The following is a 27,676-nucleotide window of genomic DNA, read 5'->3' on the forward strand; positions in this document are numbered from 1 at the left end:
GATGCATCCCAATTTTAGCAGTACATATTCAGGAGAATAATTAGAGCAATTAATATTTAAAGTAACATTGCATATAGGACCCAGGGTGATTTTCTTCAGACATTTGGGGGGGAGGGGGGAATGCCATCAAATATAGTATATAAACTAAGGAAACAATACACAATAGAAGAAGGAACAAATGATTCCTTTGAGTATAAATATTGATTTACTTTTGCTGTAAAAGAATTTTTCACCTATGATAGTATACCAATGCTTGTATATGAACATTATAAAATTGCAGTAAGCTTTCTGGAACCTGTTTACATTTACTCGTAGCAGACAATTTCCCTTTTACATTCCTTTGAGAATTTTTTCCTATCATCCGAGTTGAAGTCAAGTCTGTTGTTGCAAACAATTAAATTGCATCTCCAGTTAAATACTAACTTGATATTGTCGTATACTGTTTCCTACTGTGCTTTCTTGCATAGTGCCACCGTTTGTTGGAAGAAACTGGGAAGTGGTTCTCCAGCTGAAGCCTGCTACAACATATGACACAATATTAGATTTACAATTCAGCCCCTAGAGGTTGTCTTGCCTTCTAGACAACCATTGTGTCAACTTTGATTTCCAAAGGAAGATGTCAATTGGAGTGATATGCAGTGTGGAAGAGGACCTACCTACCAGAGCCACCTTAGCATTATTATAGAGACCCAGGCAAATCAATGTACTGGGCCCTATATTCATTTGTTGACAGCAAACACAGGTCAGAATTGGGAGCCTAGACCTTTGGAACATCTCAAGGAAACTACCCATACATGGAAGTATGACGAAACAAATGTTAAAATCAGTAATGGTGGAGGCTGGGAAGCTTAAATAAACCTTCTGTCTCGTTCACATCTTTGTCACCTTCCACCCCTCCCTATCTCCCACCCATTTCTCCACCAACCAACATTCCATTGTCCACCTCTTTCTCTATTATATTCTTGCTCCCTACATGTACCCATCCTGGGTTCATGTTCTCACTTCTAGTCATTTTTCATCTATATATTATAATCTTTGTTCCTCAGAAATTGCTGGACTCCTTCCTCCACCACTTTGCCATCTTTATTACCCTAGTCTTTCCACTTCTTGTCACTCTTGATGTTTCCAATCTCCTCAGCACCACACTCACCATTTCTACCCAGGACACTGGCCCTCAGGAATCTTCCCTGTCTGTCTTTCCTGCAGGTGTTGAACTGCAACAGCTTAAACAAAATAACATCAAACTCACTAGTGTTGGAGAGCCAATAAAGGTCGTGAGCAATACCCATTCCTCCAGACTTTACAAGTTAAAAAAAAACCCCAAAATTTCATTTTTATTGTATAAACAAGAAATCATATTTAATCTTATTTCATTTAATTTTATGTGTTTATTGTCCTGTATTTCCCCACCCACTGAATCACAGGGACTTGTCATGCGAATACTTGGCTTTGGAATCTGTAGTATTTAAGAGAATGAAATTTAAATCTCTGAATAACTTGTCAATGTATCACAGGTAATATTCAGATGATCAGTTACCTCCAACAACCAGGTGAACTGAGGTACGGAATATCCTGTTTAGACACAACAATCAAATAGCAACAGTGGTTATGAACACACAATATATCAACTATTTTTACTTTAACTGAACATTTATCTACATTGTATAATATATCTATACATAATTCTGTAGGTCTTTTTGATTCTGACTACGCACCGTTTAACATGTAATAATCTTTGTAGTGTAGTAAAGTAAGGCTTGTAATTTGAAACCTTACCAATTTTAATTACAACTGATGTTTTTCTGAAAACCCGGAAATTAGTTAGCAAACTGAAAAGAGAGAGAGGGGAAGATAGAGAGAGAGTTTGTGTGTTTCAAAATTTTTAGTTCTATGCAATAAGATTTTGTGTAATAAGTGTTTAGAGCAAAATAATTTGGAAGGATGCTATAGTCAGAATGATGTAAAAGCAGAGCTTTGATACGGTGGCACAAAAATGTTTTACTGGAGCAGAGTCACAGCCACACCATTCAGAAATAGTTAAAACTTAATGTTAACAATGGTAAAAAAGGGCTTGTAATAGGAGTGATCAAGTAGCTGGAGAGTATCAGAACAATGTTCTGTAAATATATTTGCTAATAGTCAATAATATTTATAATGCTGCAATGCACTCTGCGGATAGTAAATAACATTACAAGGAATAATTTTTTGCTATTCATTGAATAATTATTGTTAATTTGATTGTTAACCATAGACATTTTCAATTTTTTCCACAATCTATAATTTGTACATAAACATGAACAAACCAGAAAACTTAAGCTTCACACTCACAATGTAGGTATCAATTTAAAGTGAAAGTGAAATTAATATATCTATGTCACTGGAATCTTCAAACTAGTTCCTTTTATAATGTAAAACTTTCAAATAAGAAAATTAAAAGTAAAATAAATGCAAGTCACATGACATGAAAACCTGTGGAAAAAAGAAAACAACACCAAGTGAAAACTGAAAGTTATTTTGAAATATAAAATATTTCACATTAAACTAAGCTAAAATAAAATACTAGAAAGCTATTAGAAATCTCCGTGGAGGTGTGTGGCTTAGTTGTTAGGGTGCCAGCATCATGATCGTAAGATTGTGGTTTCGATTCCAGGACTGGGTGACGCATTGTGTTCTTGAGCAAAACAATTCATTTCACATTGCTCCAATCCACTCAGCTGCAAAAAATGAGTAATGCTGCGATGGACTGGTGTCCTGAACAGCTGGGGAACACATACGCCATAGAAACCGGGAAAGCGGGCCCATGAGCCTGGCTAGGCTTTAAAAGGGTGCATATATATATATATATCATCATCATCATCATTTAGCGTCCGTTCTCCATGCTAGCATGGGTTGGACGGTTCAACTGGGGTCTGTGAAGCTGGAAGGCTTCATCAGGCCCAGTCAGATCTGGCAGTGTTTCTACGGCTGGATGCCCTTCCTAACGCCAACCACTCCGTGAGTGTAGTGGGTGCTTTTTACGTGCCACCCGCACAGGTGCCAGACAGAGCTGGCAAACGGCCACGAACGGATGGTGCTTTTACGTGTCACCGGCACGGGGCCAGGCGAGGCTGGCAACGGACACGAACGGATGGTGCTTTTACGTGCCACCAACACGGGGGCCAGACAGAGCTGGCAAACGGCCACGAACGGATGGTGCTTTTACGTGTCACCGGCACGGGGGCCAGGCGAGGCTGGCAACGGGCATGAACGGATGGTGCTTTTACATGCCACCGACACGGGGGCCAGACAGGGCTGGCAAACGGCCACGAATGGATGGTGCTTTTACGTGTCACCGGCACGGGGGCAGGCGAGGCTGGCAACGGATGGTGCTTTTACATGCCACCGACACGGGGGCCAGACAGGGCTGGCAAACGGCCACGAACGGATGGTGCTTTTACGTGTCACCGGCACAGGGGCCAGGCGAGGCTGGCAACGGGCACGAACGGATGGTGCTTTTACATGCCACCGACACGGGGGCCAGACAGGGCTGGCAAACGGCCACGAACAGATGGTGCTTTTACGTGTCACCGGCACGGGGGCCAGGCGAGGCTGGCAATGGACACGAACGGATGGTGCTTTTACATGTCACCGGCATGGGGGCCAGACAGGGCTGGCAAATGGACACGAACGGATGGTGCTTTTACATGTCACCGACATGGGGGCCAGACAGGGCTGAAATCTCCACCGTTACCACCTTTTAAACAGGGGTGTATATTCTGAGAGTGCTTGGTGTACATGGCACACCTAGACCCCCAAAAAACTGGCAAATTCATAATAAATATTAACCTTGCTCATTAATTTAATCACAGATCTTAGTACAAAACTTTTGTTATATCCCTGCTCGAAATTTGGTGGCACTGGGTGTGGCAACACACTCAATACAACAACCACCATATGCCACAAGTTTTAAATAATGTGTTTACTCATGTGTATAATGTGTGGTGCAAACATACTTTTCTATTTTCTGAAGCTGCACATTGTACTTGCGTATAATGCTAACTTGTATATAAAGATTAAAACTTTAGTATGTCGAGTATAGCGTATTGCAAAAATTTTGAAATATGAATTTTGCTTCTCATTAACTACTTCTGTTGACTACAGTTTTAATTACTGTATTTGATAGATTATAAGAAGAACTTGGAAAAAAAAACAATAACAACTTGGGTTCTATATGCTTAGTGCTCTAATGCACTAAAAACTTTTCCCCTGAATATGTGTTGTTGAAATTAAGGTGTGGCTAATATGCCTGTGTGTCTTTTCCATCATCAAATACAGTAAATATTTACATAGGTGCAGGAGTGGCTGTGTGGTAAGTAGCTTGCTTACCAACCACATGGTTCCAAGTTCAGTCCCACTGCGTGGCACCTTGGGTAAGTGTCTTCTACTATAGCCTTGGGCCAACCAAAGTGGATTTGGTAGATGGAAACTGAAAGGAGCCCGTCGTATATATATATATATGTGTATATGTTTGTGTGTCTGTGTTTGTCCCCCCAACATCACTTGACAACCGATGCTGGTGTGTTTACGTCCCCGTAACTTAGTGGTTCGGCAAAAGTGACCGATAGAGTAAGTACTAGGTTTACAAAGAATACATTCTGGGGTCAATTTGCTCAACTAAAGGTGGTGCTCCAGCATGGCCGCAGTCAAATGACTGAAACAAGTAAAAGAGTAAAAGAGAGTAATTAATAAGAACATTTTTTTAATAAGTTCTTCAAAACATCTGTCCTTTGTAACTTTTTTGCAAGAAATTCTCTGTCATTGTGCATTGAGCTGATACATTTGTTCTGAAGGAAATGTCATAAATGAACATTCCACATTTCAACAATCTCCATGCTTCACTCTTGAAACAAAGATATTGTTAATATGCTAATGTTAGCACTCAACTGGTTGACCATTGTAGTTGTTGCTGTAAATATACAGAGTGTGTGGTTCTGTTTGAAAATTCAGATCTCGTGCTGCATACTATTTTTATTAATTTATCATCATCATCATCGTTTAACATCTGTTTTATATATATATATATATCTAATATATCACCTTGATTACCTTGACCGACCTATCCGTCGGGCGTCTATTTGACACCACTGGTCACAGCACATTGTCCACTCCTCTCTGGATTGCGTCTTTCTCATCCATGTGATCCCAATCGCCCTCCTGAAATCGTAACTCCACCATCGTGGAGGCCTTCTGGGTGGTCGTTTCCGCTCATGCAGGTATCACTCGACAACTGCGTGAGTCCACCGATTATCGGTGAGCCGGGCAATGTGTCCAGCCCATCTAAACTTGCTGCGTGTATATTCTACGATAACATCCCTCTGATGACCTCGCTACTGATGTGCTCTCTCAACGAGATTCCAAGCATTGACCTCTCCATGGCTCTTTGAGCTGTTACCAATCTCTGTTCTCTCTTTTTTATATATATAAATATATATATGATGATGATGATGATGATAAATATATATAAGGCACAGGCATGGCTGTGTGTAAGAAGTAGTTTGCTTTCCAACCACATGGCACCTTTGACAAATGTCTTTTACTATAGCCTTGGGCTGATCAAAGCCTTGTGAGTGGATTTGGTATGCACAAACTGAAAGAATCCCCTTAATATAGGTGTGTATGAGTGTGTGTGTGTCCATCCTAGTGTTTTGTCCCATATTGCTGTTTTAACAAGTAGTGTTGGTGTGATTACATCCCTATAACCTAGAGAATAAATACCAGGCTTAAAAAGAAAATAAGAACTGGGGTTGATTAGTACAACTAAAATTCCTCAAGGCAGTGCCCCAGCATGGCTGCAGTCTAATGACTGAAACAAGTAAAAAATAAAAAGATGATATAATTAGCATATAACCTTCTATACAGGGATTACCACAATATTATCATCAATATGAATGATTTGAAGCATCATCCCTCATATACAGATGGAGAAAGGCTTCAAGTGACATCAAAGCCTGATGACAGAAGATAAGGCAATGTAGTGCACCTGAGCAGTTGCTTTAACATTTACTTATTCTGCTAAAAAAGATTGCTGTGCATTATATATAGAGACATACTACACATCATCATTACCTATTTCTTTACTACCCACAAGGGGCTAAACACAGAGAGGACGAACAAGGATAGACAAACGGATTAAGTCGATCATATCGACCCCAGTGCGTAACTGTACTTATTTAATCGACCCCGGAAGGATGAAAGGCAAAGTTGACCTCGGCGGAATTTGAACTCAGAACGTAACGGCAGACGAAATACCGCTAAGCATTTCACCCGGCGCGCTAACGTTTCTGCCAGCTCGCCGTTTAACGTCCGCTTTCCATGCTAGCATGGGTTGGACAATTTGACTGAGGTCTGGTGAACCAGATGGTTGCACCAGGCTTGGGTCTGATCTGGCAGAGTTTCTACAGCTGGATGCCCTTCCTAATGCCAACCACTCCGAGAGTGTAGTGGGTACGTTTATGTGCCACTGGCACGAGGGCCAGTCAGGTGGTACTGGCAACAGCCACGCTCAAATGTGCCACCTGCACAGGAGCCAGTCCAGCGGCACTGGCAACGACCTCGCTCGAATGTTTTTTTTTTTGGTTAAATAATGGTAATTGATTATCTTCTATTTTTTCAAACAGTTTACCTTCTCTTTGTATTTCATACTGTCAAATGTGGGAAAGTGCCAAAACTTTAGATATTGAGCAGTTTTGTTTTAGTGCTGAATGTCCTTTCTATATATAGCAAGACGAGTTAATTTTGAGGTCTGAAAGTTGGAGTAAGGATCTCATGGTTATAACATTCAGGCATTGCATTATATTTTAACAGTAATTGCTCCTCTACAAGTTGGGACATATAGTTGCTGACTTTAATCTGCCTGAAAACAAACACTCCTCTTAGATGACATCCCTGCTTTGTTATTTACATATCTATTCAATCATTTTAAACATCCATGACAGATTAAGGAAGGTTTATAATAATCCTTATACGAAAGGATAAACTAAAATAAAACACAAAAACTAGAAGGAAAAAGCACGGAGAAAGAAGTACAGATAACAAACAAATGTTTCTGTTGTTAAATCTTTCTGTAGTTTCCATGAATTGGAAAAACTTGTTTATGGGTGGTGGATCCTTGAAAATAAATTGTACCCCCAACCTTGGTAGCCATTTTTAGGATCAGCTTTAAGATGGCTTCTCTCTCTCTTTGACTGATAAGTTTTGCATTTGAAGCAAATAATCTTTGCATAAGGCTTGAAATTTTGGTGGAGAGTCTAGTCAATTACATTGATCCGTGTTTGACCGGTGCTTATTTTATGAACACCAAAAGGATGAAATGCAAAAATCAACCTTGGTGCAATTTGAAACTGGAACATAAAGATGGATGAATTTGAAGCAAATAGTGCTATAATGTTTCTGAAGAGTCCCTGCAAAAACACATCATCATCATCGTTTAACGTCTGTTTTCCATGCTAGCATGGGTTGGATGGTTCGACCAGGGTCTGGGAAGCCAGGAGGCTGCACCAGGCTCCAGTCTAATCTGGCAGTGTTTCTACAGCTAGATGCCCTTCCTAATGCCAACCACTCTGTGAGTGTAGTGGGTGCATTTTACATACCACCAGCACAGGTGCCAGGGGAGGATGGCAACAGCCACGATCGGTTGGTGCTTTTTACATGCCACCGGCACGGAAGCCAGTCAAGGCGGCATTGGCATCAGCCGCATTCAGATGGTGCTTTTTACGTGCTGATCACAACTACAATTTCCATTTGATTTTTATTTTGATGTTGATGTACTTGACTCAAGCACAGCAAGTCACTCTACGATCCAAGGTAAGCACAGCAGACCATCCTGCGATCCAAGGTACTTTGGATGGGCTAGGGCTGCTATGTGAAGCTGGTGTCACAATTCTTTTAAAACCTGTTTGTGATAGAATATAGTTCAAAGGAACATAAGTTATTCGAAGCTGAAGTGTTTGTCAACTTTACTCAGTGCTGCATACATTTTCCACACTGATAGATTTGACTGAGATCTATCTGGGGAGGGTTGGCAGCTAAACTTCCCAAGTTTATCTCTTGCTTCTACTGGGAAGAGGCAAGCATAATGCATAAATGGGAGAGAGAGTGACTGTAACAGGTGGAGAACCCAAAACATAGCACTTCTAGAACCCAGTTTTGCTGAGGCACATTTACAACTTACAATATTACTACAATACTATCTTAAGAACTCGATCCCTGTTCCACTAAATTCAGGCAAACACTATAAGCTATACATGACAAAAATAACAGCAGAATCAATCAATCAATAGCTTCAAACATTGTCCTTGTATACACACCACCGAGTGTATAATAACAGCAACTGATAGCAGTCTCACATCCTGTCCTATTTTCTTAAAAAGTAACAAAAATATTGGATAATGTATTCCTAGATATATTATGCCTTAATAAATGATAGAACAATGGGTGTGGCTATGTCTGTGTGGTTAAGAAGAAAAATTTGTACAAGTTAACTTATTATAACAGAGTACCTTACTGAAACAACAAGTGCACTTTTAGCTTAACCATTGAAGCAATGAATCCTATTTTAATCCTTAAAAAAATTGTTCCTTTATTTCCAGTAGATAAATAGATATCTTAGGCATGACTAAGGCTGCCTGCTTATGATGCTCTCTTTACAATGCTATGATTTCTGGCGGCTAAGTCTTACAACACAACACCTTGAGTGAACATCTTCTATAACAGTGCTGGCTCAACCAATGCTATGGGAGGGAATTTCATACACAGAAACTACAACAAGTTTGTTTTATATAAATATATACTGTGTTGCCAGATAAAATAATCTCTTTTTTTCCGTTTATTTTAATTCTTTCCAATGTTATTTGAATTAACATGAAAAATATTTTTATTGAAGTGTTTCATTTTTTTTTTTTTGAGCTCTATTTTTCCTCTACAACTTTTATTTATCATTTCTTGATATTTTAATAAATTTCAACTGTTTTTAGACATATGACAATGTAGCACCAGATAGAAAAAAAAAATTTATCTGATAAGCCATTGAATGAATGAACTTAATGAATGAATGAATGTATGCATGAATGAATGTACAAAAAAACATACAAATTTTTGGTAGTATATCACCTAAAAAAAATATTCAAAGGTCAGAGATATTCAACGCTTTTTAATACTCAGCATCAAAAAAGGATTTCCCAAGATGCTATCTCACAGCTAATGGGCATATAAACATTAACACACACACACACTATGCATGTGGCATCAATAATGTTTACATTATCAGAGCTGCTTTTAATTCAAAATGTAATTCAAAGGAGTATTATCTGAAGAAGTGGTATTGTATGAAAGCACAGACTTACATAAAGTTACATGACAAGTTATATAATGTACCCATGTTCTAAATAAAATTCACTGCAGAAATGTCTAGTAATACCCAAAAATACCTGTTTCTTTCATGCTTACTACATGTGTGTGTGTGCATGTAGGTGAACAGTAACCAAATGTTTAAAATTTGATTGCACTGCCTGGTATTGTGGGTGAATATAACTGTCTAGTCTCAGATGGACTCACCCTGTAATTCAAAAGATACAACCTTGTCACACACATATTGTGTCATGCTGATGCAACCTGAGATTTATATTAAGGGGACATATCTGTGGAAGGCTTAGCCACTTGCTCATATATTCAGGAGTAGGTTGTACAGATGATTGAACAAAATCTTTCTCATTGAACAATGGAAATCCACCACAAATTCAACTGGTTTAATTCAGAATCAACGATAGTGTACAAACTATGTAGCCTTTAAACAAGGTGAATTGTCCATGGCCAATTCTATAAAGAAATTGTCAATGGTTCCCTAAAAAGGTCATAGGGATTTTGAGATACTGTTTTTCATTAATATTCATATATCTCTAAAGATTTAGAATATCAAAAAGCATAAGATTCTATAGATGTTTCCATCTATGAAATCCCTGTTTTTTATTATCCTAAATATGCTGTTCTGAAAATTCATTTCTCTCTCTTTCTCACACACACACACAACATTCCTTTCAGCCAATATATATATATATATATATATATGAAAAAACAAGTCAAAAATAGAAAATGCTAAGATAATTTTATAGTGAATCTTTCAGTACCGGTTTCGGTCATTTTGAGACCTTTTCAACTGTAACGATTAAATAATTAAATTTAGAAAAATTAGAAGAAAAGTTTTTTTAAAAGAATATTTCTGTAGTAGTGTTCAGATATAAGTAGCATTCTGCCTTTCTCTGACTCCCTTGTTTGCACTTGTGTGTTCGAGGTCGAACACACAAGTGCAAACAAGGGAGTCAGAGAAAGGCAGAATGCTACTTATATCTGAACACTACTACAGAAATATTCTTTTAAAAAAACTTTTCTTCTAATTTTTCTAAATTAATTATTTAATCGTTACAGTTGAAAAGGTCTCAAAATGACCGAAACCGGTACTGAAAGATTCACTATAAAATTATCTTAGCATTTTCTATTTTTGACTTGTTTTTTCATATATATCAACTCGTGTGTTCCTTTCCACCCTTATACATATATATATATATATATATATATATAGCCACACCTATATATATATAATATATATAAGCCACACCTATATATATATATATATATATATATATATAATATATATATAATATATAGCCACACCTATATATATATATATATATATAATATAGCCACACCTATATATATATATATAAATATATAGCCCACCTATATATATATAAATATATAGCCACACCTATATATATATATATATATATATAGGTGTGGCTATATGGTAAGAACCTTGCTTCTCAGTCACATGGTTCCGGGTTCAGTCCCGTTGTGTGGCACCTTAGACAAGTGTCTTCTACTATAGCCTCAGGCTGAGCAAAGCCTTCTGAGTGGATTTGGTAGTTGGAAACTGAAAGAAGCCCAACGTATGTATTGATTGACTGCTAGCTCCAAAATTTTTTTAATTCCCTCTGTTTATTTCCTTGTGTTCCTTTCTGTTGAAGAGCACAGGCTTGAAATGCAAAAGATTTTCTCACCTTCCCGAGTGTTAAACACCTGTTTGTTGTTTATACATCAGTCTTCATCTTTTGATTTTCTGTAAATTTCGACTATATACACATATATATATATATATACTGTTGTGTCTGGGGAGAGTCATTTTCTTTTTGTGCCTTATAATTTAACACATTCACTGGTAAAATTTCCACTTATTTCTTATTTTTATTTTCCTAAAATTTTCGTTGCGTCTTGCAACCTTTTCAATAGTCTTGACTTTTTAGGGAAATAAAAATAAGAAATAAGTGGAAATTTTACAGGTGAGTGTGTTTGTTGGTGTGTTTATGTCCCCATAATTTAACAGTTCAACAAAATAGTCCAATAAGATAAAAATAGTACTAGGCTCCAAAAAACAAGCCCTAGGGTCCATTTGTTCGGCTAAAATCCTTCAATGCCCCAGTATGGCCATAGTCAAATGACTGAAACAAGTAAAAGATAAAAGATATGCAAACTCATTCCATTTGTGATTATTGCATTGAAATAACATATTGGAGTTTACCAACATGTTAATTAATTGAGCACTAATTCAATATATCAAATTATGGCTCTGACTAATAATATAGTTGAAAACATCAATATAAATTATAATGGTATGCTTGAAATTCTAAAGAGAGAGAGAAAGAAAGAGAGAGAGAGAAAAAAACAGTTGGGTATTCAAAGTGTGAAAAATAACTGAAATTATGAATAAACTTAAACAAAAATCCAAACAAATTGAAAATAAAATAATTAAATAGAAACTCTGAGAACATGAACTTAAAATCAAATAATAATTGTATACAAGCACCTCATCGCTATCTGGTTCAGATAATGAGTCAGCTCGACTTCCAACATCATCAGGAAGGCACAACTAGAAGCAACCAAATTCTGGATTAGACAGTGAAAACAGAAAGTTCACAGAGAAGCTGCAGAAATATTAAGTATTTTGCTTTTGCTATGCCAGGGGTTTTAGAATATGAACCCCATGCTAAAAAAAAAAAAAAGTATGTACATAGTAATATGGCAGTCTACAAGAATAACTTCTTGGGTTGCACTCTTACTGGGACAGCAAGAGATACCTGGGGTGCAGCTGTTTGGATAATGATGATTTGGCATGACTGAACATTTGAATTGTCTTGGAGGTACATACATACACTAACTGCGTGTGTGTAAGCATGTACAGAAACAAACACATACAGGTAGAGAGGGTGAGAGAGAGACATTACAATTTATTAATTAAACACAAACACTTTCGCTCTCCTCAAAGAAAAAGAAAAATATGTTCATACACACAGGTAGAGAGGGGGAGGGGGAAAAAGAGAGAGAGAGGTAGAGAGAGAGACAAACATTAAATTGTCTGATGTCAAATAAGTCAGCATTGAATCAGCAACACCAAACAGATTGCACCAAAACAACTATGCCAAAATGTTTTGTACCTGTATCAGGTTTAACAGAGTGGCTGTACCTATTGATCACACAGTGTTACATATATTTTTGTTCTTATTATTTTGTAATAATAATATATTATGCAGTATCAAAGTCTTTTGTAGTATATCGATGGACTGATCTCTGACATTTTGAAATTGTAATAAATGAACTCTTCATTAAATAATATGACTCTTTAACCTATTTTTTTTAAAATGCAGTACTGCCATTCTCTAGAGCATTGGTTCTCAACCAGGGTCCATATAAGGCTTTTGGGGGATCCACACTAAGAAAATAGTAAATTGAGGACCCACAGTATATTTTAAGGATTCATGAAAAGTTCTGATTTAAATGTATCTAATGTGAAAAAAAAAATACCTGGGTTTCTTTCTCTAATATTTTATGTAGTTCAGCCTATGCAAGTTAATGTGTGAATAACAAAATAGGAATTTTGAAAGAAGTTTCTATAAAACTAGTTTTTAAACATCGAATGGCTATGGGGGTCCACCAGAATAAAGTAGTAATCAAATGCATTCATAGATAAAGAATGGTTGAAAGACACTGCTCTAGAGTATCACCAAGAATCCTCCAATGTTGTCAGATTAACAATAATAATCTAGTAAGCTTTAGAATAGCAATTAAATTAATAAACTTTTAAAGGTTCTAAAAGAGAAGTAGGTGTCAAAAATGCTCATTTTTATTTTATTTTTTACTCCACTCTTGGCACTCTATCATCATATGTCTAAAAAGTGGTGAAATTTATTCAAATTTCAAAACTGTAAAACAAAAAAATTGTAGAGGAAAGATAGAGCCTCAGAAACCCATAAAACACAACATGATGAAAGTATTTTTCTTCAAATAACATTGGAAAGAAATGAACAATTTTTATCTGACAGCCCCATACATTGTTATTTTTGTACATGAATAAAATGATCTTTCATTGAAAAGACTGCTACAATTTTCTAGTTTTAAAATAATAGCTCATTTTCTGTTAATTCTTTGGCATAGCTACAAACATAACAATATATGGGGCTGTCAGATAAAAATTGTTCATTTCTTTCCAATGTTATTTGAAGAAAAATATTTTCATCATGTGTTTTATGGGTTTCTGTGGCTCTATCCTTCCTCTCCAACTTTTGTTTTACATTTTTGAAATTTGAATAAATTTCACCACTTTTTAGATGTATGATGACAGAGTGCCAAGTGGAGTAAAAAATATAAATAAAATAAAAATGAGCATTTTTGACACCTGCTTCTCTTTTGCTTTCAATCAAGGTTCCCAAGCTACCAAACTCTCTCAAGACATTTGTGCTGTGTTTTAGAAGGGGTTATTACTGAAAGAACTGCACAGAAATGGTTTTTATACTTCAAGGAAGGGAAATTTGACCTCACAGATTCTTTGTGTTCCAGTTAACCTGTTCAGTTCAATGAGGACTGATTGAACACACTCATCCATGAGAATCTACACCAATCCACTAGAGAATTGATCCAGCAGATGAGATTCTTTCATGATACTGTCACCCATCACCTTCATTCAACAGGCAATCCAGCTGAAGTGGCCTGACCAGTGACACAGCATACTTTTTCAGCATGACAACACTCACCCACACATTGATAATTTGACTAAAAACACTATTCAAGAGCTCAATCGTGAATACAACATTCATTGTATACTCTTGATATAGTGCCTTCAGAGTATCATCTTTATCAGTTACTCTCCAGCAGTCTGCAAGGCATTTCATGCAACAACAATGTAAAGCTGAAAATATGGCTCGAATTCTTTTGAGTCAAGACCCAGTGATTTCTACCACCAAGGAACTGATAAGCTATCTGAATGTTTGTAAGAAGTCATGAACAATGAAAGAGTCTATATTACTGACTGATTTGTTAAAATAGTTCATGAAAAATAGGGATAAAAACATGAAAACAACAAACAAATGAATTCATCTGACAACCTAACAATTCCAATCAACTGAAGAAATTAAAAGTAGTAAATTATAAAGAATCCTTTCCTGAATTTAAAACTGATAATTTCTTTAATATAAATAATATTCTAATAAATAATATCAATATGAAAGATGAATTTATGGGTCTCTAAGTTTAACACATCCAAACAGTAAATTTCATATAAATTTCTTAAAGAAACAATGCTTTAAAATATGTCACTGCAGTAAACATCAAAAATATCTTCACCAGAGATCAGAAGTATTAATCACAAATAAACAGAAGCATTGTTTGGTACAGAGAACAATGCTTCTGTCATGCTTCTTCCTTAATTCAATAGCATTTCTGCTAGTTTGCATTACAAGCAAGAACATTAATACAGCTGTGGCAAATAACTGAAATGCAGTATATTGATCTTGAAAGGCTGAATATAAACACAAAATATTCAGCCTTCTTCATGATTGATTGATCTTTTTTTTTATATCACTGAACATATGACAGTTATTAAAATGATATATTTGATTATTTTTCTAATATGTTTCAAAAGAACTTGCTGTGAGAAAGCTGTGAGAAAGCTTCAGTAGCTTATGGAAGTTAACTGGGCTGATGCTTTGGATAGACATGTAACTATTCATATTTATTTTTAGCAGGAAGATAAGCTTTAGCTTACAGGGTTAAAGATATTTAAGTTAAAATTGTTGAAATTAATAATTAAGCTAAAATTATATCAAATCTGATCACATATGTCATTACTGGAAGAAACAAATTGTTGATAGAAAACATAGAATTTACAATGAAATATTCTTGCAGCGTGTGCATGTGTGCTTGTGCACACACACACTCATCTCTCTATACACATATATATGCATGCATGCCTACATTTGCATATAGTGATGGCAGATATACACAAGAATATCTTAATTATTAAGTTTAGTAGATGCCTTTCATGTCTAGAATATAAATTGAAAAATCACAGCCAGCGTATTTTTAATGATGCCATTATTGTATGGAAGTTCCTTATATTTTGGAATTCTGAGTCAACAATATGAAACAAATGCATGAATTTATGAATGGTATGCGATAAGTTTCAGTAACATCACCTATTAAAATAGAATACTTTTTAAAAAATGAAAAAAAAACAATTTTTTTTATCCAAATGAAAATATATGTATCTGCAAAATATTAACTTCTAAATATAATTAAATGATACATACTTTATAATAAAAAGCCAATGGTAATTAAAAATATAAAGTTTTGTAGTAACCTACACAGACTAGGGCTAGGGAATTGAATAAGTTCCATTTGTATAAAACCAAAAAGAGAAACAAGATGTTGATGATTAGCAGGATAGATTTTTAGATACATTTTGGAAGAAGAGAAAAAAGAAAATATCCTAATTCTGTAGAAAACTCCTGGATTATGGCTCCTACATCATCTTGTAATACCAAGTTCACTACAAAACTGAAAACAATCTAATAGTCATACTCAGAAATGACTGTTTACATGCACTAGTTGAACTACAAAAAGAAGTTACAACTTTTAAGCCTCTACTCCATGAACTGAAGAATGGAAAGATAAGCAGCAATTTACATTTGGAAGAACCTGGAAGTACCAGCAGCAAATTTTGGTTTTGAAAGCTTTGAATCCATAAACAGGCTGTCACTGAATACTGAGAAAAAAATTCCTAGATTCACATATGTCATAGCATAAACCACAAATGAAAGCAGCAACATCAAATTCCTTCATTCACCAAATACCATGGGCTAGATTATAATATTCCTCATGGTGGTATGCTAGAATGGTTACAGCTAGATAGTTGAAACCAGTAAAAAAAAGTGAAAGAAAATACTTGGAAATCTATAGCTCCTGAATATATTCAATATTACCTGTGAATAGTTCATTCTTTTGATTCGGTCTGACTTTTCTACTGGTTTGGCAAAAACAACTTCTATTTTTGAATTTTCTAAGAGGGTACCTGAAATGAGAAAACAGATGAGCAAACAAACACCACAAAAATTAGGCGATTGGCAATATTTTTATATTCTAACATAACAGGACACACTTGTGATGTTCTTAGAGTTACAAATGTAATATAGTTTGAACCAAAGTAATATAGTTTTACAAGTTAGCTGCATGATTCATTAGTAATTCGCTGTCAGTTATTAATAAAAATGTATGCAAATGTTATCTGGAATTTAAACAATGTCCAAAAAGACTGACTTCTGGATGTAGGTGTTTTAAGTAAAAAAAGATGCTTGATATTTTTATTGTTTCTGTCAATATTTCAAAATTTGAAAAGATTTCTCGTCCCCCAAAAAGTTGCAAAATCAATCTCTTACCCACACACCCATGCCTTCACCTATACATAACCCTCGTATCAACTAATTCCATCTCCTTACATTTGGATCAAATCTCTTACATTTACTACTATGACTTCTTTCTGCAGGTTCACAAGAGAACAACAGCTTACCCCCTGCTATTGCCACCACCACCGTTATGGTATTCACAAGAAGGGAAAAAAACAAAACTGGTTCTTTACCACTTTTCAGAGAACAAATTCTCACAATGTAAATTATGGTATTGTATAGCTTTATTTCATCCTACCCATTTAATCAAACCATATAAAGCTATTTCCTTAATGAAATTAAATTGATTTACATTATGTGTAATTTCACTATAGTAACTGGTAAATTAAGTCTGACATAAATAAATAATTGGTACAAAGCAGTTTTATTTACATATTGTTTCAGATGTACAACAATAATATTTATAGAACTACACAATAGAATTATTTCAGGGTCAGAGACAGTTATGTCACAAATATAATATTAGCCTAATAATGAAATAAATGAGGTTATATGCTCTAAACAAAAGGCTGTGTAGTAACTATGATATTTAAAAAAAAAAATTTTATAAGTCAGTATTATATATAAAATGTTTTCCAACTAATTTAGTAGATCTTATCTTATATTTTTTTTTACTCGTTTCAGTCATTGGAGTGCGATCATACTGGGGTACCGCCTCGGAGGGTTTAACCAAACAAATCAACCGCAATACTTATTTTTTTAAAGTTTGGTATATGTTCAACCTCTTTTGCTGAACTGCCAAGTTATGGGAATGTAAACAAACCAACACAGGTTGTCAAGTGGTGGGGGTAGGATGGGTGGAGGTGGGATGGAAGGCAAACACAAACACACACACAAATGTGATGGGCTTCTAGACAATTTCTATTTACCAAATTCACACCCAAACCACCAAAGCACTGATTGGCCTGGGGGCTGTAATAGAAGATAATTGTCCAAGGTGCTGCACAGCAAAACTGAAACCACAACCATCTGGCAGCAAAGCATGTTTCTTAACCACACAGCCATGTCTTGGACACAAAATCATTCTCATAAACACAACTCCAGTAACTACTGTATTTTAATGTGTATAAGGAACCCCCTAATTTTTTAGGCTTAAAATTTGGGGAAAAGGCTTTGCAAAGGATTATGATACTATCCCTGTATAAGAAACTCCCATATTTTTTAAACCTAGTTTTTGACAAAAATGGGTTCCTTATACACGTTAAAATACGGTAATTACAACTTGTGAGGCAGAAACGAAAAAATTTATTTTTACTTGTTAAAATATCATTTTAATTTAAAATATTGCTTGATGAATAGGAAATATGGAGATATACCGTATTTGATGGTATAAAAAGATTATGGGCATATTAGATGCATCCCAAGTTCAGCAGTACACATTCTGAGAAAATGGTTTTTAGTGCATTAAAATATGCGATATTTAAAATAATTTAGCATAGGCATAGGAGTGGCTGTGTGGTAAGTAGCTTGCTTACCAACCACATGGTTCCGGGTTCAGCTAAATTGCCTGACACCTTGGGCAAGTGTCTTTTACTATAGTCTCAGGCCAACCAAAGCCTTGTGAGTGGATTTGGTAGACAGAAACTGAAAGAAGCCAGTCATGTCTGTGTGTGTGTATATGTGTGTGTGAGTGTGTGTGTGTATGTTTGTGTGTCTGTGTTTATCCCCCCAACATCGCTTGACAACCGGGTTAGGGTTAGGTAGTTATGTGGTGTCTGTCTTGGCAGAAAAGACTTTTCACATCAGTGGTTCTCAACCATTTTTTGCCTATGGACCCCTTTGATTCCTATTTTTTCTCTACTGGACTTCCATAGCCATTCAATTTATATAAAAATAATCCTACTGTATTTTTATAATTAAATATTATTAGGAATTATATTAAAAAATTAAAATATTTTGTGTATTGTAGAAGTATAAGTAATTTATTACACAAATCTTAACAAAATCTTATATGGACCCCGGTCAAGAACCACTGGTTTAGATAAAAATTGGCTTGTATTAAAGAGCGTCAGAAACAAAATTAGCTTATGGAGGCTTAACTTTGCATAGGACCCAGGGTGATATATTTTTAGAAATTTTTTCATCAAATATAGTAAATTAAATCATCATTAGCATCATTATTACCATTGGCCCAAAGGTAGTTAGCTGGCAGAATCATAGGCACACAGGATGAAATGCTTAGTGGTATTTTGCTCTTTGGTATGTTCTGAGTTCAAATTCTGCCAAGGTCAACTTTGCCTTTCATCCTTTTGGGTTCGATAAAATGAGTACCACTTGAATACTGGGGTTGATGTAATTGACTCATCCCCACCTCCCCCAAGCTGCCATTGTGGCAAAAAATTGAAATAATTATTACCATTGGCCTTGATATATTTAAATCATTGTATTTACATGGTTTTAAATTGTATGGCCTTAAACATCTTTACCTGAGATATTTAAATCATTCATTTCAAGTTTTCTTCATACTTCTTTGATAAAAAAGTCTACCACAGTAAAATATTGATGAGTTGTGAAGCTAGATCTCAGGATATTTGGATCTCATAAACAAGATGTCTCAAGATTGAGACAAAAATGTTATTCTGTAATGCAGATCTTTTCAAAACATGCCTATAAATAACCACAGCTCAGATATGATGCTATCTAGGAAGAGATTTCCAGTTTCAATCCCACTGTGTAGTACTTGGAGCAAGTGTTTTCTCTACAGCCTCAAATCAACCCAAATCTTGTCAAGTGAAACTAGCAGATGAAAATTGCAGTAAGTTTGCTCAATGGACTGTATCTGATCATGGGTGGTTGACTTAATGCTACATGGAAGCTTGTGATTCATGAAAGGATTAACTTATATTCAACCAAATTTGCACTTAAATATTACTTAAATACAATCTCAAATTAAATACAGGAAGATAAAATTAAAGAAAAAATACTATTTAATCTATTGAGAGTTCACTTTATAAAATGAAAGTGTGAAAGGCTACAAGAGTAAAACTAATCTATAATAAAAATATTACACTTGTACATAAAATATTGAGATCAAAATTCAAAAACACATACCATTGAGTTTGTTTTGTGCTAATACAGCATCTTCTCTGCTTTTAAAGTGTACAAAGGCAAAATCTCGAATTTTTTTTACTCTTTCAATGACATCATCTTTTTTCGTAACCTCTGTAAAAACTTTTCGTATTGTATCTTCTGATGTGCTCATCATCAAATTTCTAGCATAGAGTATTTTCACCTGAGAAGTAAATAATTTTCACTATATATATATATATTCATTAAGATGGTTTTTTTTAAAGCTTTGCTTCAATATCATATATAAAAAGGAAAGAAACATTTATCTTCCACCAATTATGGCATTTATTTATAAGCTAGTGGGACTGAAACATTGCAAGTTAAGAAACCGTTGTTAGGTACACAAAAGTGCAAACCTGACACAAAATCACAAGCTTATTGGCTGAGTAAGTTTGCACCTTCCAGGCCTGACCAGCTGTGGTTCTTAGCAACTACGAAAACAGAAGCTCATCAATAATAGTGACAGTTCTGCTAATAATAAATTGCAGAATTGGTTGATAAATTTATTTCTCATCTTAAACAGTTACTTCAATATTTAGGTTTGAACTTTTACTACAATTGTTCCAATATTTAAATTTGAACAGATGCAACCAATTCCATTGACAACAACAACTGATTGTTGCTTTGACATGAAATATTCTGTTGTAATTAACTTTCCACTAATTACATACTTTCATCTTATAACATTATAAACAATTCTAAGGTTTAGATATTCACATCTTGCTTTTATATATTATTTCTTAAGTATGCAAATTTATTAGTTAAGACAAAGGCATCTTGTATGAAACATTAAATATCTTTTCTCTCTCTCATTCCTATGGGAGTGGCACACAATATGGTAGGGAAATATACACAAATGTAAATAGTTACTGAGCAGATTTGGTCAGCAATAAAGCAAGCAAAAGATATGGCACGAAGTACATGTGTCCAAACTAGATATCACATGCTACATGCAGATTTTCAATAAACTCTGAAAATTATTTCTCCAACTCGCTGAAAACTTAATTATTAATAGTACACCAGTGCTATCTTTCTCTTCCTTGGACTGCGGCCTTTCTGGAGCACTGCCTTGAAGAGTTTTTAGTTAAATAAATCAACTCCGGTATTAATTTTTTGAGTCTGGTATTTATTTTATCAGCCTCTTTCGTCAAACCACTAAGTTACAAGGATGTAAACAAACCAACACCAGTTGTCAAGTGGGGGAAGGGGAAACACAAAGACACACAAGTTTCTGTCAACTAAATTCACACACAAGGTTTGGTGAGCCAAGGGCTACAGTAGAAGACATTTGCCCAAGGTGCTGCACAGTAGAACTGAACCAGAAACTACACAGCTGCTAAGCTGTTACCATTCAGTGTTCAGAGTCACACTCTTTGATACAGTGTTAATTATTGAATAGACAATAATAAAGCACAAGTGGAGGTTGTCTCTTGAAGCTCATTGGCAAAGTAATAAGTCAGTCTGGAAAGGATTCTCTGGAAAGTGAGCCAATACATAGGTTTAGTATTTCAAAATTGGTAATTTTACTTTCAAAATATTTTGAAATGTTTAAAATAAATCTAGCCTATTTTATTTTAATCACACGTTCTATATCATTAAAATCATATAATCTGAGTGCAAACTTAACAATTGAAAAATTTAGTGATAAGAAAAAAAAAGTTCACGTAAGAATTTTGTTATCTAAGTTTTGATTCAGTAACATTTTGATTCAGTTTGTAGATATTTCTATAGTACATTGATCATCTTATTTCTTAGAAATGATAATGAAGACCAGATAAGCAATTAAGAATGACACAGCAACCAAACTTAAAAAAAAAAGAAAAAAAAAACCTTTCATCATTTATCAAATATATTTGCTGAGATACAGAACACTTGAAAAAAGTGTTATGTGTACACACACACACACACACAGGATATATATGCTGAGTAATGCCAATGAATGGGCACCTGTGGCATTTCCTCACAAACTGGACTGTATGCTTACATAACTGATGCCTGGCAATGTTGCATAACACATGTACATTAAATAAATCATTAATACTGATGCTTTGTGTGTTCCTTTTATATATATATATATATATATAGATAGATAGATAGATAGATAAAACTTACTAGGAAAAGGATGTGTGGCATTCGATCATATAATAATATAAATATATAAATATATGCATATATACATACATATATGCATATATACATACATACATATATTTACATACCTACATATATATATACATGCATATATGGGTACAGGACATAAAAAAAAAAGCGATGAACACAATGAGAAACCAAAACATAACAAAAACAAAAACATAGAAACAAACTTTTTTCGAGCAATGAAAAAATAAACAGAGAAATGAGACATACAACATAAAGAATATTCCCCTTCTTCAGTTGTCCCTGTTTCAACTACTCTACATTTCGAAGGCAAGGTTGACACCAGAACCTTAATACTTCATCAGTTATCAACCGACAAATACTAATAGCTAGTTTCATGCCTTTAATGATAAGGCTAGGAACTTCATATATCGGCGGCACCCACAAGATTTGCGGAGAATTAGGGCTCAAACAAATAATACAGGGTGGATGCATGAACGTAAACTAATTTGAAATGATAGATAAAGACAATAAATATAGCCTTGGGGCCAAACATGAGAATGATGGTTTAATGCTTGGGAGAAATCCTCAAATGTATATATAGAACAAAATTAAGAAGAGAAAAAAAGAAGAGAATTGGGAAGAGAAAAAAAGGTTGACCCACATGCTAGGTGTCGAGTGGTAAAAAGGTAGAAGATAGAAAATCAGTCACTGGTCACATATGGGTAGCAGATAGAAGGGAAAGAGGAAGAGAGAATAGCAGAGAGAGAGAGAGAGAACAGGGGAAGGAAGGGGGAACGTCTACAATTAAGTGTAAGATGAGAGAGAGGAAGTAGGGAGTTATACATATATATGTATGTATATAAACAAGGTGCTTTTTCACCTTCCATTTACCAAATCTACTCACAAGGCTTTGGTCAGACTGAGGCTATAGTACAAGACACATACCCAAGGTGCCATGAAGTGGGGCTGAACCTGGGATCATGTGATTGGAAAACAAACTTCTTATTACTCAGCCACACCTGTTCACAGACTATCTCTAATCAAATCCCTTCACAAACAAGCATTTTAATGTTCATCTACTGAAGAAACTTTAAATAAGAAAATCCTACATGTAAACAAATATTACTTAACAATAATAATAGGCACCATAATAGAATGGTAGACCAGGCCAAAGAACAATACAAGAACAACTTCGGCCATACTGCTACAACAGATACCACATTCATACATATCATATTCTCCAAAAATCAAATGGATTCTGGTTAAAAAATGAATGAATAAATTATTTAAAAATATCATAAAACATAACGTGCATTACACCTAACCACAAACTAATAGCTGGAAGATATTACAATAACACCAGAATAAAAAAAAAAAGAAAGAAAAAAACCAGCCTCCACTTCACCACAAAACTACAAATGAGCAAGCCACAGTACGTATTTCAGATAATCAATATAAGGTACAAATTTATGTTCTAAGCCTTATAGATGTTAATTTATATGATAGTGTAAGAGGTACACAGCAATATCCATATATTGTGTCAAAGTAACACCTTAATGTGGAATGTTAGCACACTTCACAAATTATTGATGGATATGTGGATGGAAAGTAATGCACTAAATCACCTCAGTGGACAGGTATCAAATCTTTTGTAATAGTTGACCAATAAACTGATAAAAAGAATTAAATCTTTTAATAACTAGTATGAATTCAGGTAAAATTTTCAGAGCAGTAATAAAAATCAACAACAGATTATATAAAGTGTAATAGAGAAGAGTTTCTGAAAGTCAAATTTACATGACACTCCAGCTAGAAATAAATCAGCTACAAATTTTCTTTGAAGGTTGCTCAAGAAGCATTTGAAATAAACTATGTACATCATCATTTAATGCCTGCTTTCCATGTTGGCATGGGTTGGATGGCTTGGCTGGAGAGCTGCACCAGATTCCAGTTATGTGTTTTGACTTGGTTTCTATTCCTTAATGCCAACCACTTTATAGAGTGTACTGGGTGCTTTTTATGTGGCACAGGTACAAGTGGCACCAGCACTGACAGGGTTACCGAGTTATCTGCAAAACAAAAACCCCTTCAGCTGGGAGGGAAGTACAAAGGTGGTTTAGGATATCAATTCCACTGTAATGGGTGGGCCTTCTTGAGGTACTAGATATCCCAATCCTTTGTCATATATGTATATGCATGTAGATGGATAGATAAAATGACCCTTGGAATCCTGAAAACATATTGTTAGGAATTTAGAGACCAATATTGTATTAATGTTATATAATGTTACTGTAAATTTATAATCGTAACAAATGGGGAAATAAAAATTACACTTTGACTTATAAAAGGATACTGCAATAAAGTATAACCATTGAAGTATTCCAGCTAATTGTGAACAAAGCTTGAAAAGTGGTGTTTTTCAAATTACTTGAAACTTTTCTTAAGTGAAATAGTCCTTGTACCTAGTCAATCCTGAAAATCTTAGCTCCAAACACTATATATGGTTCTGATTTTATGGGCATTCAAAGCAAGGGACTGAGGTGAATATGAGAATTCTGCTAAATCTGGAGCCAATGGTGTATTTTGATACAGACACTTATGGCAGAGCAGAATTTTATTTTTTGAAGGTCTCAGTTTTTCTTTCAAATTTGAAGCCATTGTAATCCCTATAAATACCTGCTGTTTATTGATAGAAATTCAGTGGAAGCATTTTGAGGTGAAATCTCCACAACACGTCTGAATCCAATATAAAAAAAGGTTTTTTTAAAAATGTTAGTGAGTATGCGATTTAGTTTTGAAACTGCTGCCAACATCACCCTCACATCTCATAACTCTCTCATCTAGCTCTCTCTTCGAGTTTATCTCTCGTTCTCTACTCCTTTCTATTCTACAAATATCTAAGAGAGAGGGGGAGTGAGGGAAAGAGAGAGATGGGAAATATAGGATTAAAAGCACGGTTTATTAGAATTCCTTCAATTTTGCATGCAATAATCATTATTCTGAATTCCTATTTCTAAATCCAAACAATAACCAAGCTCTATTCTTTGAACATTCAATCTTAAATGCATCAATATTCAATTATTTCATTCTGTGTAAATTGAAAATTTGAACTTCATCCTATTTTGCATATCAGTTAATATTAGTTTCTAAATCAGAACTTGGAAGTATGATAAATAAATAAGTAGTTCAATCAATACTATATGGAACTATTTGAGAAAGGAGCAAATTAATCCATATATCTCTTACAGGAATATTATCTTATCATATAATCAATACTCTTTAAGGATTTAGGTATGTTTTTATTTTTCAACTGGAATGTAAATCTCCTGATTTTGTTTATAGTTATGGATACAGAATTTGCCTATTCCAAATACCATAAGATACCTTTGCACTCGCCAATGAGGGAGCAGCTACTTGTAGCAAGAAATAACAGCCTATTTCTTCTTCAAATCACAGCCTATATCTTAAAAAAAGGAAGGTTACATCAGATGGAATGAAATTATCACTGATGTGTTGCCTTTGGTAATATGTCTAGTCAATCAGTTCTGACCTGAGGCTAAACAATTCTTAAACGGCCACTAAAATACAATAATAAAGGCACAAATTTGTAAGAGATAAGATTAATTGAATCAGTCAACTCTTGTATATATAAGATAAATAGTCTATCAATTAGAGTGGGATGAAAGGTAAAGTTAATCTCTAATGGGATTTTAATTCAGGCCATAAGAGAGCAAACCCATATACTTTAACCTGTTTAGCTCAGGAGTTATTAATTCTAGCATCCCTTGATTTATAACTTAGAGACAATGTCACAAACCTAGGAGGAGGGTATAGTTGATTAAAGCCGTCCTCAGTTCTTGAATTCTGCAGGGACAAAAGGCAAAGCCATCCCATCCAAAATTTGAATTCAGAGCAAAAAGAGAAATAACTAAATACAGTAACTGTACTTGCTCTCCACCTATAAAATGCAACTTTAGATCTAGAACAATTTTCTTTACAAATCTTACAGTAAACACAAAAAATAATTTAAAATTGTATTTACTATGTCAACCACAAAAATGTTGGTTTCATTTCCACTGAAACAATACTATTTCCACCTAAAACTATTTTCTGAAAAGATCTCACGATTAAACATTCCTTTCAAAATTTAAGGTCATTTACTAAGTCAAGCAGAGAGTGCTGTTTTTTTTTTTAATTCAAGTTTTGATAAATCAAGTTATTTAATACAAGTGAAGAAAAAAATTATATTCTTTCTTTCTTGACCTATATACGATATCAACAGTATGTTGCTCCTACTCAAATCACTCCATTTGACCCATTAATCACAGCTGAAGATAATGTCCAAAGGTTAGAATTCCTACTCTTTCTTTTGAATCTTCTTCACACACACTTCTATAAATATTTATTGCAGATTGACTTCTAAGGTATATTAGCCTTTTATCAGAAGAAGAAAAAAAAAGTATAAAACAACAAAACTAAAGAAATCTTCCACACAAGGAATATTTAAGAGGTGCTAGCTGATAGAGCCAGTGGAAGGTATTTTCAAACAGCTTGTGTATATAATACACAATATTTTCTTAACAATAGGTAATAACACACACACGTGTGTGCATGCACATGCACACTCACAATGGGTAAATAAATTAGGTTATAACAACAGATAGCACTATACCAATAAAGACTCATTAGACCCATACATATATAGATTCTTGATGAATATAAAAGGTTTGCAACTCATTTATTTAATATATTTTGATATATATATATATATATATATATATATATATATTATATATTATATCATTGGGGAAATTTCCACAGTGGTCTAATTTTTTTAAATGTGGAAATTTTACATCTACTCATGTACATTATTGCTTAACCACTGCTTTGGTAAGTACAGTGTGTCTGCTGAAGAGGGCTAATAATACTGAATCATGAGCAGAGTTGTCTCCTGCATTTGCTGAGATAAATAAAATATTGTTAATGTCTTTTCCTCACCACATTATTAGTTTCAATTATCTAATTTATGCCCATTGTACTAATGTTAAGACTAACTGACAACTGTTCCTTAATAAGCTTGTGTGATATATTACAGTAATAGCAGCATTGCAAATGATAATGCTAATAATGATAACAATAATAACAGTGACAACAACAGCTGCCACTATCAATATAGTGCTGGTAATAGCTCCAACAGCAACGACTATGGCTATAACAGCACCACCGATGATGTCCCCTAGGCCAGCATTAATGACGCCACCACCACCACCACCAAAAGTAGCAGCATCAACATCAACAGAAGCAGCATCGCCAGCAACAATATCTGAAGATACATCTGATGTTCTGGAAACATCTTCAAGTGGCACCTCTCCAACCACAGGTCCTTGTTCAGGATCCTGGACAGATGACATGCCACATACTTGGCCAGTCATATATGGAGCCTGAAGGTCAAAGGGACTCCACATGTAATCTCTTGGAAGATCCTATAAGAAATGGGCCCCTACATCAACAGGAGCAAGCATTGCAAGCTGTGCATAGCTGAATGGGCAAGAACATTAAAGAACTTCCTTGACTCAGGGAACATCTTAAATTCCAAGATGGAAGTCTCTGGACCCTGCTTATACTTCAGGAAATTCCTACTGAAGTTCTGGAACCCACAAACCGACCATGTCAACTACAGATAATGG

The 27,676-nt window shown here is 34.8% G+C and overlaps 1 protein-coding gene across 3 annotated transcripts in view; it reads right to left on the reverse strand.

Annotated features, from left to right (window-relative positions):
- LOC115214200 (probable RNA-binding protein 46) overlaps positions 1 to 27,676 on the reverse strand; it is a 113,416-nt gene that overhangs the window by 26,005 nt on the left and 59,735 nt on the right. For 2 of the 3 annotated variants that reach the window (XM_036504587.1, XM_036504586.1), the window contains exons 2-4: positions 19,872 to 20,052; positions 16,341 to 16,429; positions 11,894 to 11,956 (exon numbers count right to left, since the gene is read on the reverse strand). In XM_036504587.1, the coding sequence (XP_036360480.1) occupies positions 11,894 to 11,956; positions 16,341 to 16,429; positions 19,872 to 20,052 (333 nt within the window). The remainder of the gene's footprint in view (positions 1 to 11,893; positions 11,957 to 16,340; positions 16,430 to 19,871; positions 20,053 to 27,676) is intronic. The other variant, XM_029783302.2, reaches the window with a different exon arrangement.

The sequence above is a fragment of the Octopus sinensis genome, linkage group LG7 (assembly GCF_006345805.1).
Source record: "Octopus sinensis linkage group LG7, ASM634580v1, whole genome shotgun sequence".
NCBI classification, from domain to species: Eukaryota; Metazoa; Mollusca; class Cephalopoda; order Octopoda; family Octopodidae; genus Octopus; species Octopus sinensis.